This window comes from Epinephelus lanceolatus, chromosome 20 (assembly GCF_041903045.1).
Source record: "Epinephelus lanceolatus isolate andai-2023 chromosome 20, ASM4190304v1, whole genome shotgun sequence".
Classification (NCBI taxonomy): domain Eukaryota; kingdom Metazoa; phylum Chordata; class Actinopteri; order Perciformes; family Serranidae; genus Epinephelus; species Epinephelus lanceolatus.
In genome coordinates, this window is record NC_135753.1 from 1,756,811 (window position 1) to 1,775,025 (window position 18,215).

General features: G+C 44.0%; 1 protein-coding gene across 1 annotated transcript in view; it reads left to right on the plus strand.

Annotated features, from left to right (window-relative positions):
- Positions 1 to 17,953, plus strand: part of f3a (coagulation factor III, tissue factor a) — a 43,281-nt gene extending 25,328 nt beyond the window's left edge. Inside the window, exon 6 of the mRNA XM_033639247.2 lies at positions 17,270 to 17,953. Coding sequence (XP_033495138.1) covers positions 17,270 to 17,415 — 146 coding nt within the window. The 3' untranslated portion in view covers positions 17,416 to 17,953. The remainder of the gene's footprint in view (positions 1 to 17,269) is intronic.
- Positions 17,954 to 18,215: the final 262 nt, after the last annotated feature.

Genomic DNA, 18,215 nt, shown 5'->3' on the forward strand with positions numbered 1-18,215 from the left:
GGTTCCCACTGTGAAGCATGGAGGAGGAGGTGTGATGGTGTGGGGGTGTTTTGCTGGTGACACTGTTGGGGATTTATTCAAAATTGAAGGCACACTGAACCAGCATGGCTACCACAGCATCCTGCAGCGACATGCCATCCCATCCGGTTTGCATTTAGTTGGACGATCATTTATTTTTCAACAGGACAGTGACCCCAAACACACCTCCAGGCTGTGTAAGGGCTATTTGACCAAGAAGGAGAGTGATGGAGTGCTGCGGCAGATGACCTGGCCTCCACAGTCACCGGACCTGAACCCAATCGAGATGGTTTGGGGTGAGCTGGACCGCAGAGTGAAGGCAAAGGGGCCAACAAGTGCTAAACACCTCTGGGAACTCCTTCAAGACTGTTGGAAAACCATTTCAGGTGACTACCTCTTGAAGCTCATCGAGAGAATGCCAAGAGTGTGCAAAGCAGTAATCAGAGCAAAGGGTGGCTATTTTGAAGAAACTAGAATATAAAACATGTTTTCAGTTATTTCACCTTTTTTTGTTAAGTACATAACTCCACATGTGTTCATTCATAGTTTTGATGCCTTCAGTGAGAATCTACAATGTAAATAGTCATGAAAATAAAGAAAACGCATTGAATGAGAAGGTGTGTCCAAACTTTTGGCCTGTACTGTATACCTTATTTTAAGAAGGACATTGCACAGTTAAAAAGAGGAGATGTAGCGGTAGACTACATTACCCATAATGCCATGTATTGCCTGCCGCATTCATTCAGTATACACACGTTCTACTCTGTACCCATGGCATCCCGTCTCCCTTATTCTACAGACTGGGCCGCCTGTGAGTGCTTTGGGATGGGGAAGGGGCCCATGGCAGCATCCACTGCTTGTCGAGAAGAATAAGAACAATATGTGCTTTCATGTCAGAGTCTCCAAAAGTCTCCAGTAACATCAGAAAAAGTCGCTAGATTTGTCGCTAGTCGCTTTTTTGAAAAAGAGTCGCTAGAGGGGTCTGAAAAGTCGCTAAATATAGCGACAAAGTCGCTAAGTTGGCAACACTGGCACAGAGACGCTATCACAGAAACCCCGGAAATTACACAACACGCTTACGTCAGCACGTCAGTCCCACAGTTCAGAGGATGACCTCATTTGTGTACCTCGTTTAAGTACCTTGGGCCTATTTACTCTAAATTAAATTTTGACACAAACTGTGAGGCTGTGTGTAAAAAAAAAAGGACACCAGCGTTTGTTCTGTTTAAGAAAGTTGTCGTCTTAACATTGACAAAACCATCATGACATTAGCTGGATTTCCATCCAAATGTATCGCAAATTTTAAGCGAATTTTGTGAAAATGCGCAAAAGAAAATGCGGATTTATGCACGTTTCCATTCATTATTGTTTTGGGAGTATTGGGAGTCAACAGGTCGAGCAGAAGGTGGTGCTTCTCATGAAAAATAAAATGCAAAAGAACACCCGTAGAAGAAGAGGACGCCGTGAGATGACGTCATTGAGAGCGTCTCATGTCCACAACTGATGTAAACAATTACCGGCACATCCATGACTACGATGAGATGGAGAGATTCCCTGGGAACCTCTTGGCTGTTGCGAGAGCTCTCATCACACTCACATCAGCGTTGTCAGTGTAGCCTACATAATGCCGTGATGTCTGTGTTGGTACACCAGGCAGCGCACATGATGCAGCGGGGACCCATCATGTCCATTGTGTTCAGGTACCGCAACCTTAAAGCATATTTTGTCAGGCTGTAAAGTTAGCTTGTCACAAGGCCAATATATATCAGACTTTATTTATATAGCACTTTTCATACATTAAAATGTAGCACAAACTGCTTTACACAATAAAAGCAAGCAAAACAAAACAAACAAAACCCAATGCCACCCACACACATGCACACATACACACATACACACACACACACACACACACACACACACACACACACCCGCACATAAACACACACCTTCTCTCATGCATAACACATGTATACGCATTGGAAGGAAGGCAACTGAAGCGCTACTTCAGCGCTGTCTTATCTATATACATGGCAACATAACCAGGTGTTGAAATGTTTAGCTGCAGGCATCGAAGGGAAACGAAGACAGTTAAATTCAGAAGGTTTTACGAATAGCAGTTTAGCAATTCAGTTTGCTCGTGAGGGGGAGCAATACAGAAGGGATAACTTAGTAAGGAGGCAAGGGTGTGGCCGCCTAGAAGGTGCTCGTGATTGGGAAATGCAAGTAAATTTAAGTGGAAAGCTTGTTGTTCCCCAGGAAATAGTTTGTACCAAGCAGAGGCCTGACATAGTGTTGTGGTCAGTGAGTCAATGGATAGTGTATTTCATTGAGCTGACAGTTCATTGGGAAGACTCAGTGGAAGCCTATGAAAGAAAAAAGCTTAGGTATGCAGATATAGGAGCAGAAGCTGAGCAGCGAGGATGAAAAACTAGGATTTGTCCAGTGGAAGTGGGGTGTAGGGGATTCATAGCAAGATCAGCTGTTTCACTCCTGGGGGAACTCGGAGTGCGTGGACAGAGTTTGAGGAAGACAGTGAAGGAAATGTCAGATGAAGCAGCCCGAGCTAGCCAGTGGATCTGGATGAGAAAAAACTAATGTCAGTTGGGGGCCAGCAGGGGGAACTACTAAGCAGGGTACATAACTCCTTGAGATCAGATGGAGAGATCCACCAATCAGTCCTCTCAGGAGAAAATCCAGGAAGAGGAAGGTTATTTAAGTGTGGGAGTGGCCTATTTGAATCCCTTTTGTTTGAGACCATGCTGCAAGGTGAGTGTGTTTGCTGATCCTGTGAGTGTATCTATCTCCTTTAACTTTAGCTTATATTGGACTTATACTATGTAGCGTGTGAAACAGAGTATGGCGAATGTGCTAGGAAAGGTAGTATCAGCACTGTCTCTACCTGGAGCTCGCATGAACGGAGCCTGGGTTTGTTGAAGGTGGCAGTGCTGTTTGGGCTGAGAAAGCGGATCATTATTTGATTCGGATCATTATTTGATTACTTTTGATTTCTTTTTACTCGATTACACGCCACTCAGCAACAGTTACTATACTAGATGTTTATCAGATAGTGCTGTTGCAAAATTTAAGGAAATGATTACTCCGTTGTTAAATTCAATACCAAGTCCTTCAGTAACAGAGGTTTCCCGTTCCGACTTTAACCTCTCCCGAATTGATCATTTTGTTGATAGCGCCGTAGGCTCGCTGTGAACAACACTCGACTCTGTAGCTCCTCTTAAAAAGAAGTTAACAAAGCAAAGAAAGTTCGCTCCTTGGTATAACTCTCAAACCCGTAAGTTAAAACAAATATCGCAAAAGTTTGAAAGGAATTGGCGATTAACCAAACTGGAAGAATCTCGTTTAATCTGGGCAGACAGCCTCAAAACTTATAAGAGGGGCCTCCGCAATGCCAGAGCAAACTATTACTCAGCTTTAATAGAAGAAAACAAAAATAACCCCAGGTTTCTTTTCAGCACTGTAGCCAGGCTGACTGAGAGTCAAAGCTCTATTGAGCCTTGTATTCCTTTAGCCCTTAGCAGTAATGATTTTATGAGCTTTTTTAATGACAAAATTCATGACCTCCTGCCCTCAGATAGTAGGCCTACCTATCTAACCTCAAACACTGCTGTAAGACCTAATATATATTTAGATTGCTTCTCCCCAATTTCTCTTCAAGAATTGACCGCAGTGATTTCTTCATCTAAATCATCAACGTGTCTCTTAGACCCCATCCCAACTAGGCTACTTAAGGAGGTCTTACCTTTAGTTAACACTCATTTATTAGATATGATCAATATATCCTTATTAACAGGCTATGTACCACAGTCTTTTAAGGTAGCTGTAATTAAACCTCTACTAAAAAAGCCCTCCCTGGATCCAGAGGTGTTAGCCAACTATAGACATATCTAATCTTCCCTTTATGTCAAAGATCCTTGAGAAAGTAGTCGCAGACCAGCTGTGTGATTTTCTCCATGATAATAATCTATTTGAGGAATTACAGTCAGGATTTAGAGTGCATCATAGCACTGAGACAGCACTAGTTAAAATTACAAATGACCTTCTGATTGCGTCAGACAAAGGACTCATCTCTGTACTTGTTTCATTAGATCTTAGTGCGGCGTTTGACACTATTGACCATCAAATTCTGCTACAGAGACTGGAACACTTAATTGGCCTAAAAGGTTCTGCACTAAGCTGGTTTAAATCTTATTTATCTGATCGTTTTCAGTTTGTTGATGTTCATAATGAATCATCCTTACGTACTAAAGTTTGTTTTGGAGTTCCGCAAGGTTCTGTGCTCGGACCAATCCTATTTATTCTATATATGCTTCCTTTAGGCAACATCATTAGAAATCACTCTATAAATTTCCATTGTTATGCGGATGATACACAGTTGTATTTATCGATGAAGCCAGAAGAAAGTAATCAATTAACTAAACTCCATAACTGCCTTAAAGACATAAAAACCTGGATGAGCACCAGTTTCCTGATGTTAAATTCAGACAAAACTGAAATTATTGTTCTTGGCCCCAAACAACTCAGAGACTCTCTGATGACATAGTTTCTCTAGATGGCATTGCTCTGGCCTCTACCACTACCGTAAGAAACCTCGGAGTAACATTTGATCAAGATTTGTCTTTTAATTCTCATTTAAAACAAACCTCACGGACTGCATTTTTTCACCTGCGTAATATTGCGAAAATTAGGCCTATCCTGACCCGAAAAGATGCAGAAAAATTGGTCCACGCTTTTGTTACCTCAAGGCTGGATTACTGTAACTCTCTATTATCAGGTAGCTCTAGTAAGTCCTTAAAAACTCTCCAGCTAATTCAGAATGCAGCAGCACTTGTAATAACAGGAACTAAGAAACGAGATCATCTGTAAAATCCAGAATTGAATTTAAAATCCTACTGTTAACTTATAAAGCTCTAAATGGTCAAGCTCCGTCATATCTTAGAGAGCTCATAGTGCCTTATTATCCCACCAGAACACTGCGCTCTGAGAACGCAGGGTTACTCGTGGTCCCTAAAGTATCCAATAGCAGATCAGGAGCCAGAGCCTTCAGCTATCAGGCTCCTCCCCTGTGGAATCATCTTCCTGTTACGGTCCGGGAGGCAGACACTGTCTCCACATTTAAGACTAGACTTAAGACTTTCCTCTTTGATAAAGGTTATAGTTAGGGCTGGCTCAGGCTTGCCCTGTACCAGCCCCTAGTTAGCATGACTTAGGCCTAGTCTGCCGGAGGACCCCCTATAGTACACCGGGCACCTTCTCTCCTTCTCTCTCTCTCTCTCTCTCTCTCTCATATCCTATTACTGCATCTTGCTAACTCGGCCATTCTGGATGTCACTAACTCAGCTTCTTCTCTGGAGCCTTTGTGCTCCACTGTCTCTCAGATTAACTCATATCGCAGCGGTGCCTGGATAGCGTGATGTGTGTGGTTGTGCTGCTGCCGTGGTCCTGCCAGATGCCTCCTCCTGCTGCTGCTGCCATCATTAGTCATTAGTCATAATTCTACTGTTATTATACACATATGATTATTATCAGACCATGCTGCAAGATGAGTGTGTTTGCTGATCCTGTGAGTTTATCTATCTCCTTTAACTTTAGCTTATATTGGAGTTATGCCATGTAGTGTGTGAAATGGTATGGTGAATGTCAGGAAAGGTAGTATCAGTACTATCTCTACCTGGAGCTCACATGAACAGAGCCTGGGTTTGTTGAAGGTGGCAGTGCTCTTTGAGCTGAGAAAGCCATGTGTAAGTAAGTTAAAGGAGGTTGTTGGGTTGGTGCGGGGAGCAGTGAGACCTGGCATTAGGGGAGTGTCTCTGGGACGCCAGAGATCACTGTCTAGCCTCCTGGAGGTGTCATGGGACCAACTAGAGGAAACACTGGTGAAAGGAGGTTCCCACCTGATGACCCCAAAGACTTGATAGTTATCACTGCTCACTGGTCTGTATAGTTTAGCCTTGCCATAATAGCTTATCATAGGGCTTAGGAGGTTATTCACTTAGTGCTGATCCTTTCTCTAGAGCACAAACTTCTTGTGTTTATTTGAATGTTAAATGAATGAAATTGACACTTAATAGAATAACTCAATTTGTTTTTAGCATGTGGTAACGTGTTTTTCCGAGCCGTCTTTAAATGCACCATGAGTAGACAGCGCCAGGCGCATACACATGCTGTCGTGTTGTGATCAGAATCAATCGCACAGACGAGATGTGTGCTACTGGACAGTGTTGCTGTGTTAACTATGTTCAGCAAACCAGCCAGCAAGAATCAAAAAACCTTGCACAGTTTCTTCCAAACAAACCATGTAAGTTGAGTAATGCTGTTGCATGTAGATAATGTTCGCTAAATGATGACTAATTACTCATACTCATTGTACTTGTCGTCCTCCACTTATCCGGGTATACCACCTGGTGATGAGCTGGATCAGATGGCAGGGGAGGACGCCACGCAGACCTGGCAGGCCCAAACGAGCAGCGAGGGTCTGCTGGGAACGCCTGGCGGAAGAACCTGTCAAGATGATCTTCAACTCCCACCTCCGGGAGAGCTTCGACTACGTCCCGAGGGCAGAGGGGAACATTGAGTCTGAATGGGCCTTCCGCTGTGCCATTGTCGAGGCGGCGGTTGTGAGCTGTGGCCACAAGGGGCCAGTCGTGGCAATAATTCCCGAACTCATTGGTGGACACCAGAGGTGAGGGGAGCCGTCAGGCTGAAGAAGGAGGCCTACAGGGCATGGTTGGTTCGTGGGTCTCCGGAAGCAGCTGATGGGTATCGGCGAGCCAAGCGGAGCCAAGCAGCGGCAGTCGCGGAGGCCGTATTATTTGCCCAGGGAATTTTCACATGCCATTATTGTAACTGTTTACATCCCCCCCCTCTGCCAACCCGACGTCGGCATGTGACGTCATTCACTCCACCATAGCCCGCCTTCAGACTAAACACCCAAGTGCCTTCATAGCTATCTTGGGTGACTTCAACCATGTCACCATGGAAACAACTTTGCCCACCTTTACACAGTATGTGAGCTGTCCTACCAGAGAGGGACTTGCTGTATGCAAACGCTAAGGGTGCATACAGCTGCTCCCCCCTCCCCCTTCTGGGTAGGTCAGACCACAACCTGGTGCAACTCAACCCCTGCTATGTACCTCTAGTCTGCCTGCGACCATGAGGACAGTGAGGAGATGGTCGGAAGAGGCTTTTGAGACACTGCAGGGCTGTTTTGGGGTGACAGACTGGCAGGCACTCTGTGAGCCAAATGGGGAGGACATTCATGGGCTCACAGAATGCATCACAGACTACATCAGTTTCTGTGTGGACTCCACTGTCCCAGCCAGGACTGTCCATTGTTACCCAAATAACAAACCGTGGGTAACAAAGGACATCAAAGCCATTCTCAACACAAAGAAGAAGGCCTTCAGAGCTGGTAACAGGGAGGAGGCGAGAACAATACAGGGGGAACTGAAGATGAAGATCAGGGAGGCTAAAGAGAGGTACAGGAGGAAGCTGGAGTGGAAACTCCAGCAGAACAACATGAGAGAGGTCTGGAGTGGAATGAGGACTATCACTGGCTTCAGGACCAACAGCCACGGAGGAGTTGAAGGCAGCGTGGACAGGGCCAATGAACTGAATCTGTTTTTTAACAGATTTGACACTGCTGGGGTGTGAGACTGACTACACTCTCCATCATGAGGACTACACCCCTCCCCCACGTGTTGTCACCTCCACAATGTGCTTCACTGCTGACCATGTGAGAAGACAGCTGATGAGACTCCACTCAAATAAGGCTGCAGGCCCTGATGGTGTCAGCCCCAGGGTGCTCAAAGCCTGTGCTCCCCAGCTATGTGGAGTACTTCAGCATGTCTTCAACATGAGCCTGAGTCTCCAGAGGGTCCCCTTGCTGTGGAAGACATCCTGCCTCGTTCCTGTGCCAAAGACGTCGCGTCTCAGTGGCTCCAAGGACTACAGACCTGTGGCATTGACCTCCCACATCATGAAGACCCTGGAGAGACTCATCTTGGAGCAGCTCCAGCCCATGGTCAAGCCACTTTTGGACCCCCTCCAGTTCGCCTATCAGCCCCGACTTGGAGTTGAGGACGCCATCATCTACCTGCTCAACCGCGTCTACGCCCACCTGGACAAGCCGGCAAGCACTGTGAGGGTCATATTTTGTGACTTCTCCAGTGCATTCAACACCATCCGTCCAGCTCTACTGGGTGACAAGCTGACAGCAATGCAGGTGGATGCCCCCTTGGTGTCCTGGATTGTAGACTACTTGACTGGCAGACCACAGTATGTGCACTTGCAATGCTGTGTGTCAGACAGAGTGGTCAGCAATACTGGGGCCCCGCAGGGGACTGACCTCTCTCCCTTCCTCTTCACCCTCTATGTCATGGATGTCAGCTATTGGACCTGCCATCTTCAGAAGTTTTCTGATGACTCTGCTATAGTTGGATGTATCACCAAGGGTGATGAGGATGAGTACAGAGCTGTTTTGGATAACTTTGTCACATGGTGTGAGCAGAACCATCTGCAGCTCAACGTGGCAAAGACAAAGGAACTGGCTGTGGATCTGAGGAGGACCAAGACACCGGTGACCCCTGTTTCCATCCAGGGGGTCAGTGTGGACATTGCAGAGTTAGAGTTAGTTGCTATAAGTACCTTGGGGTACACATTGACAATAAACTGGACTGGGCTAAAAACACTAACGCTCTCTACAGGAAGGGCCAGAGCCGTCTCTATTTTCTGAGGCGACTGAGGTCCTTCAACATCTTCCGGACTACGCTCAGGATTTTCTATGAGTCTGTGGTGGCCAGTGCTATCCTCTATGCTGTTGTGTGCTGGGGCAGCAGGCTGAGGGTGGCGGACACCAACAGACTCAACAAACTGATCCTCAAGGCCAGTGACATTGTGGTAACGGAGTGTGACTGATGGTGGTGTCAGAGAGGAGGATGCTGTCTAAGCTACAAACTATCTTAGACAATGTCTCACACCCACTCCACCATGTGCTGGTCAGGCACAAGAGTAATTTCAGTGGGAGACTCATACCATCTAAATGTACCACTGAGTGCCACAGGAAATCATTCCTGCCTGTGGCCATCAAACTGTACAACACCTCCCTCTGAGTGGCCCTGAGATTTTTTCACACAGTCAACATGTGCGTATATGTATATGTATACATATATATATACTGTATATATATATATATATATATATATATATGTGTGTGTGTGTGTGTATATATTTACTTTTTATTTTTGTTAATAATTCCTGTTTTATTTTAACTATATATTTGTAAATACTCTTGTTAAATTTCTTATATTTTCACGTATCTTTCCTCTCTTGCAAGGAGCACCTGTAACACAAATAATTTCCCCTCGGGGATCAATAAAGTATTTCTGATTCTGATTCTGAAAAACTCGGGCGTGGGAGGAGTTCAGTGAGGCCATGGAGAAAGACTATCGGTCGGCTCCGAAGAGGTTCTGGCAAACCGTCCAACGCCTCGGGGGGGAAGGCGACAACTTGCTCACACTGCTTACAGTGGGGGCGGGGAGCTGCTGACGTCAACTGGGGACATTGTCGGGCAGTGGAAGGAATACTTCGAGGAGCTCCTCAATCCCACCAACACGTTTTCCAGTGAGGAAACAGAGCCGGGGGTCTCAGGGGCGGGTCGTCCAATTTCTGGAGGCAGAAGTCGCTGAGGTAGTGAAACAATTCTGCGGCGGCAGAGCCCCGGGGTTGGATGAGATTCGCCCTGGATATCTCAAGGCTCTGGATGTTGTAGGGCTGTCCGGGCTGACATGCCTCTGCAACATTGTGTGGACATCGGGGGCAGTGCCTCTGGAGTGGCAGACCGGGGTGGTGGTCCCCATTTTCAAGAAAGGGGACCAGAGGGTGTGTTCCAACTACAGAGGGATCACACTCCTCAGCCTACCCGGTAAGGTCTACTCCAGGGTGCTGGAGAAGAGGGTCCGGTCGAGAGTTGAACCTGAGATTGAGGAGGAGCAATGTGGTTTTCGTCCCGGACGTGGAACCGTGGACCAGACTCTTATTTATACTCTAAAATGTTTTTTGTCTGTATTGCAATAGGTAGCACAGGGAGAAGGCTTAAAAATATTTGATTAATTTTGCACATCTGTGCTGTCATATTTGACTAAAATGTAAAATACATCTCGACGTTGATATGTTTAGTGTTGTGTCACTTTCTGTCTTCATGCCATTAAATTAAATTATGTGGCTTACTACCCTGTTACCTTGTCACTTCCATTCCATTTTGTGTGCTAATAACTTGCTAACAGGAATGGTGTTTTACTGAACTTTTCGTGTTCAGTGTTGTCATTTGGCACTTAGTCATCTGGCTACTTACCCTGTAGATGCTCGAGGGTCATTCTGTGTCAACTCAACCAGAGTTTGGCAGCTAAAACTTTAGACTTTGATAGTATATCATTTTAAAGAACTGAAGTCAGTCCCCTGGTGCTGTGCTGTGGCTGTGTTATGTGGCTTTTTAGCCGCTAAGGAGAAGTGCAACTGAATGCGAGAGGATGATAAATCCCTCAATAGACCTCTGAACAATTTGTCCCCCTCACCTTTGAAATGATGGCTACTCCCCTGGTGAAAAGTCTGATTGATATATATGGGCACCATATCTCTTGCAATATACATGGCGACTGCATCTGTGATCGCTTTCCACCGGACCCCTTTCTTATCATACGGCAGTGTTTCCCCTACCATCATATTGGATCACAACAGAAGTCATTTAAGGTTACCCTTCCTATAGAACAGGTCTATACCTTGTCCTTTTATTAAACAAACTAAATAACCTTATGTTACAGGCTGAGCCTGATGTGTGTGGCTTGTGTGTGTGTGTGTGTGTGTGTGTGTGTGGAGCTGTGTATGTGTGTAGTTGTTGTAGGAGGTATGAGACGTTAGTGTGCCGGGTGTGGTGTGTGACGTCAGACGGATGCGCCCCAGGAAGAAAGTGAGGCATGTGCTATGTTGTTTACATCGAGCAGCCACAGTGAAGAAGCCTACACAGTTCTGCGTGCTGTTTTTGAGTTATTTGTGTGCATCATCCCTGCAGTGCTGAAAATAAAGTGCCGTTCTTTAACGCAGACGAAGTCCTGTTGTTTATGTGTTGTTGCCACAACGAGCTAACACAAGCTAAAGGAGCTAATGGTCTTCGGAGGTCCCTTTACTACAGTTCGGGGGTCTGCCAGCTTGGCGTTGGTAACACTTATTCATCTTATTTACACAACGGCATGTCATTTCTGTCCCTACATGGTGCGCGTCTAAAATCCTCCTCTGCTCTCTGTATCGCGCACGGCGGAGTTCGGCCCTGATATGCACACACACACACACACACACACACACACACACACAGGTGAGCACAGACACAGACACAGATGTGCACACAAAAGCGCTGAAAAACTTGTTCCCTTTCTTGAGAAGGAGTTCTTCCTCGCTCGCTGCCATGTTGTTTGTGTATCAAGCACGCGGGGGGGAGGGGTGAGCCCACTCTGAACTACCGGAGCCCAGCGGGGAGCGGCGGTGGCAGATTTTAAATAGAAACTCGATTTTCATTAAAACAAATCGGCCTAAACTGCAAATTCGAATTAATCGATAAAATTGATTTATCGCCCAGCCCTAGGATATATAGAGAAAGGCAACGTTTAGAGAACAAGCCCAAATAAGCAACCCGCGACCACCAATATTTGTAAGCGACTTTACAAAAAAAACAAGCCCACAGTCGCGGCTAATAAGCGGACCTGACAACCCTGCTTGTGTGCTTGTGAATACCTGCCCTACTCTGCCTCTGATTGGTTTATGATGAAATTTTACTCTCCCTAAGCCAATCATCATCACTTATGTGGCTGTCTCTCCCTCCATTCCCCCTCACCTGCCCTCGCCAAAGAAAAAAAAGCTTTAGAGCTCCCCTGAGAAGGAGCTTGCTTGGATGAAAGCCGCTTCAGTGAACTCAAGTAAAGCCGAGTAACAGCGCATTTTATTGTGAGTAACGATAACGGCAGTAACTTTTTTGATTACTTGTTACAGAAAAAAGTAGAGCCTTATTTATAATGCCGTTATTACCATCACTGCTATTGAGTTCACTGTGCTCCTTGTATCTTTCTATTGTTACTTTTCAGTTCACTGTGCTCCTTGTATCTTTCTCATCGTGCCCTCTAATGGGAAACAGGCTTCAGTTTGAGCGGCCGTTTTCCGTGTGGTTGTAGTGCTCGACATGTCTGAGTTTATTAGTGCGTAACATTGTTTTTGGATGGTAAAAAGTGCAGGGGACCAAAACTGCCTCCTGAAAAAGTGAGACAAGAGACAGAGACAAGAGAGAGATGCAGGACAGATGGTAATGACAGTAGCTTACAACAACATTAATTAAAGTAATAATATTATAATTCTGATTACGGCTATTGTGGTACAATATGTTGAAAGTATATATTAATATCTGATAGTGCACATATGTGACAATAATCATACGTGTATAATAACAGTAGAAGTATGACTAATGATAACAGCAGCAGGAGGCATCAGGCAGGACCACAGCAGCAGCACAACCACACACGTCACACTATCCAAGCACCGCTGCGATGTAAGTTAACCTGCGAGACAGTGGAGCACAAAGGCTCCGGAGAAGAAGCCGAGTTAGTGACATGCTGCACAGCCAAGTTAGGCAGATGCAGTAACAGGACATGAGTGTTAGCAAAGGAGAGAGAGAGAAGGAGAGAAGGTGCCTGGTGTATTATAGGAGGTCCCCTGGCAGACTAGGCCTAAGTCAGCCTAACTAGGGGCTGGTACAAGAAAAGCCTGAGCCAGCCCTACCTATAAGCTTTATCAAAGAGGAAAGTCTTAAGTCTAGTCTTAAATGTGGAGACGGTGTCTGCCTCCCGGACCACAACAGAAAGATGATTCCAGAGGAGAGGAGCCTGACAGCTGAAGGCTCTGGCTCCTGATCTACTTTTGGAGAGTTTTGGGACCACGAGTAACCCTGCAGTCTCCGAGCGCAGTGTTCTGGTGGGATAATAAGGCACTATGAGCTCTCTAAGATATGACGGAGCCTGACCATTTAAAGCTTTGTACGTTAGAAGAAGGATTTTAAATTCTATTCTGGATTTTACAGCGAGCCAGTGCTGAGAAGCTAAAACAGGAGAGATATGATCTTGTTTCGTAGCTCCTGTTAGTACACGTGCCGCTGCATTCTGAATTAGCTGGAGAGTTTTTAAAGACTTATTAGAGCTACCTGATAATAGGGAGTTACAGTAATCCAGCCTAGAGGTAACAAAAGCGTGGACCAATTTTTCTGCAACTTTTCGCGTCAGGATAGGCCTAATTTATGCAATATTACGCAGATGAAAAAACGCAGTCTGTGAGGTTTGTTTTAAATGGGAATTAAAAGACAAATCTTGGTCAAATATTACTCGGAGGTTTGTTACGGTAGTGCTAGAGGCCAGAGCAATGCCATCTAGAGAAACTATGTCATCAGATAAAGAGTCTCTGAGTTGTTTGGGGCCAAGAACAATAACTTCAGTTTTGTCTGAATTTAACATAAGGAAATTGGTGCTCATCCAGGTTTTCATGTCTTTAAAGGAGCAATAAGCGAAATTCATCATTTCTAGATTGAAAGAATTAAAAAATTGCTATGTAAAGAACTAGAGGTGTAATTTCATCTGGAGTATAGCAATGCCTCACACACCCTCTCTCTGTGTTGATCTCCAGCCCATTGTTTACAAGCCGGTCCGGCTGTGCGTTCATGTACGTTCATGTGTTAATTAGTGTTATTCAATTAAATTTAATGTTACAATCGTAGCATTGCCGTGGGGATCAGAGATAATCAATAAAATGTAGGCTGTAAAGCCACCAGTATACCTCTATGTATATGTAGAATGAGAAGGTGTGTGGACACTCATTCATTCATTTATTCATCTATCTTCTAACCGCTTCATCCTCTTGAGGGTCGCGGGGGGGCTGGAGCCTATCCCAGCTGACATCAGGCAAGAGGCAGGGTACACCCTGGACAGGTCGCCAGACTATCACAGGGCTGACACATAGAGACAAACAACTGCATGTCTTTGGACTGTGGGAGGAAGCCGGAGAGAACCCACGCTGACACGGGGAGAACATGCAAACTCCGCACAGAAGGGCTCCCACACCCAGGATCGAACCGGCAACCCTCTTGCTGTGAGGCGACAGTGCTAACCACCACACCACCGTGCCACCCGTATGTTGGCACTATACTAAATAAATGAGTAAAGAGACTGAGCAACAATTATCAGATTTATCTGAAGAAAAAAACAAATAGTAATGCAAATAATTATACCAGAATGCACAGTACCAGTACAAACAGCTCACAGTAAATTATACCAATATGTACAGTATCAGTACAAACAACAGTCCGAGGGCTGCCGTAGAATGGCAACGAGGATGTAAGCCGACCAACACTCGCTACCTGGTCCCTGGTTGCAGCAATTTGCAATGCTGGCCAGCTAGGAATGAACTAGCAACCAGTACAGTACAGTCCTCTCTCGGCTAGCTAACATTTAGCTGTGTTACTTACTGATCCATTACAAAGAAAGCTAGCTGGACACCGGTTTTGAAGCCACTTTGGTGACGGAGCTCCCTCCATCTCTTGAACACCCGACTGAGGTTTACTCTTGTTTTTCCTCTTCTTTTATCACTCTCCTTTTTGTGCATCCTCGCCTCCTCAGACAGAGGAGCTCGTTTTCTTTTAGGAGGCTGTTTTTCACTTATCTCCAAACTTTGTCAGTCTGCCATTGTGCTCCTGACTCAACTATCTCATGCCCCGGCCAGTTCCTCATAAGGACCAGCTCCAGTCCCTGATTGGCTGACCGACCAGTTTGGCAATACATGACACATTTCCTGCTGTAAAGCAGATTTTTTCCACGAAAATTCGTCCCCAGTGGCAGAAGCTTATTGCAAAGATTGCAGAGCCACTAAGTAACCTATGTAAGCGCTGATAGTCTGATTTTACTGTGCAACCCACATTATTTTCATAATGATATATATAGGCAAAAATGCTGTCTGTTGCTTCTTTAATTGATCAGTTTCTTCTGGCTTTATTGATAAATACAATTGTGTATCATCCGCATAACAATGGAAATTTACAGAGTGATTTCTAATGATGTTACCTAAGGGAAGCATATATAGAGTGAATAGGATTGGTCTGAGCACAGAACCTTGTGGACCTTCAAAACAAACTTTAGTATGTAAGGATGATTCATCATTTACATGAACGAACTGAAAACAGTCAGATAAATAAGATTTATACCAGCTTAGTGCAGAACCTTTTAGGCCAATTAAATGTTCCAGTCTCTGTAGCAGAATTTGATGGTCAATTGTGTCAAATGCCGCACTAAGATCTAATAAAACAAGTACAGAGATGAGTCCTTTGTCTGAAGCCATCAGAAGGTCATTTGTAATTTTAACTAGTGCTGTCTCAGTGCTGTGATGCACTCTAAATCCTGACTGAAATTCTTCAAATAAATTATTATCATGGAGAAAATCACACAGCTGGTCGGCGACTACTTTCTCAAGAATATTTGAAAGGGGAGAAGATTAGATAGGAAGGAAATTATTCCTTCGTTGTTAAATTTAATACCATGTCCTTCAGTATTAGAGGTTTCCCATACCGACTTTATACTCTCCCGAATTGATCATCTTGTGAGTGTTAAGTAAAGGTAAGACTTCCTTTAGTAGCCTAGTTTGGATGGAGTCTAAGAGACACGTTGATGATTTAGATGAAGAAATCATTGCAGTCACTTGTTGAAGAGAAATCGGGGAGAAGCTATCAAAATATATATTAGGTCTTACAGCTGTGTTTGAGGGCAGATTGGTTCCGTTTGAGGGCAGGAGGTCATGAATTTTGCCTCTAATAGTTAGAATTTTGTCATTAAAAAAGCTCAAAAATCATTACTGCTAAGGGCTAAAGGAATACAAGGCTCAATAGAGCTTTGACTCTCAGTCAGCCTGGCTACAGCGCTGAAAAGAAACCTGGGGTTGTTCTTAGTGTATTTTCTTCTATTAATGCTGAATAATAGTTTGCTCTGGCATTGCGGAGGCCCCTCTAATACATTTTGAGACTTTGTTCCCAGACTAAACGAGATTCTTCCAGTTTGGGTAATCGCTGATTCCTTTCAAATTTTTGCAATATTTGTTTTAATTTTCGGGTTTGAGAATTATACCAAGGAGTGAACTTTCTTTGCTTTGTTAACTTCTTTTAAGAGGTACTATAGAGTCAAGTGTTGTTTGCAGCGAGCCTGCAGCGCTATTGACAAGATGATCAATTTGGGAGAGTTTAAAGTCTTATAATATTTCATCACAGATCAGTTTTCCTGATAGTAACAACTTAACATATGATGCTCTTTCTGTTTTATGCTTTTTTTTTTTTTTTTTTTTGTTAAAGATATTCTTTGGGCATTTTTAAGCTTTTAATTGATAGGACAGACAAGTGTGAAAGGGGGAGGGAGAGAGAGAGGGAGTGACATGCAGCGAAGGGCCACAGGCTGGATTTGACCCTGGGCCGCTGCGGCAACAGCCTTGTACATGGGGCGCCTGCTCTACCAACAAGTCACCGACGCCCCATGCTTCTTTTTTTAATGATTATACATACTAAATAGGCTTCTTTTCTTTTTTGGACAAATTCAGTGTTACCTTCTCCCTGACGCTGGGCCATTCTCCTATTTGCTCTGTGGTTCTATTAAAGACAATCAAAGAGAAAATAATTTCATTTCGTTTTCTGTCTTCAAAGAAATGAATCAAATGCTGAGATACAGGCCCGCTGTTGAAATATATTTTTTCAAGTTTTCTTACATCCCTTAAAATCAAGAAGGCCTCGCAATCCCTAGTGGGGTTCGGGACCCCAAGGTTGGGAACCAGTGCACTAGAGCACCACACGTGGATTAATCCGCCACTGAAACTAGACACCATCAAACTAATGGACTATTTCCTGTTTGAGTAATGTTTGAAAAAAAACAACAACTAATGTCCAGTTGGTATAGGTAATTACTGAGCTTCTTGAAAAATCAAACTTTTTGAGCTCTTTCTTTGAGATTTACATCTTTGTTAAGAACCAACAGAGTTTCAGTTTGTGGGATGTAGTGAATAGCTTAGTTTTGATAGTGGGGATTTTAACTTTTGTTTTAGTTATTTTTTTATTCTCTACTGTCTTTTAATGTAAAGTGAAGCTCTTTAACGTAATGTTGTCTTGTTTTGTCTTCCACAGTATATTCGGTGGGTGTAATCGCTGCTGCCATCTTCCTCATCCTGCTGCTGATAGGCCTCATCATCACGGTCACAGTGGTCTGCTGCAAGCGCAGGAAGAAAGCTCTGAAAAGTGGAAAAGAAGGAGTGCCACTGAGGGATGTATAGAGTGTGTATACCATCACACACATATATTGTAGGAACACGTGGTACAGCTGAACTGGACTCAAAGTCCAACATTCCACTGTCAAACATTGGAATCAATCCTTCCTTTAGTTTCTGTGAAACTGCGTCTGAATATGTCAGTCATTATTTCATTCTTTCTTTATCATGTTATGCTGCAGAAAAACACTGAACACTCCTACTATACACTGGTCATACTGCTGAAGCTGTAATATTCCATTTCCTGTCTTTTATATTTGGTGAGGGGTACTTCTGATAAGTGTAGATAAACACAACAGATTTTATTTATTTCATTTTATAGTGTATTTTCTGTCATAGAGAGGATTTTTGGGATACTGGTAAAACACTTTATGGGAAATCAAGGTCTGGTATCTACTATTTTTGTATCTTATGCTTAATTTATTTTGTTTAATTGAAATTAACATATTTGCGTATGTCATTTAGCTGTTTTATACTTCAGATTGTTGTAGATCACTTTATTAAGTGGTGAATTGTTGAAAAAGTAATAAAATATTTCAAAGAACATGGCCTAATTGTATATTTAAAAAAAAAAAAAGATATTTTTAATTGACTGTTAAAGGACAACTTTGGTATTTTTCAACCTGGGCCCTATTTCCCTATGTGTATGTGTGCGTATGATTCATGGGTACAACTCGTTCTAAAATTGGTTCAGTATTGAGGGAGGTGGGCAGCCGGCGAAAAAAAGCACTTTTAATGCGCAAACTTATACGGGACGCATTTGCCCCCATTACCGTTTTAGCTCATTTCGCGGCTGCCGGGTGCAT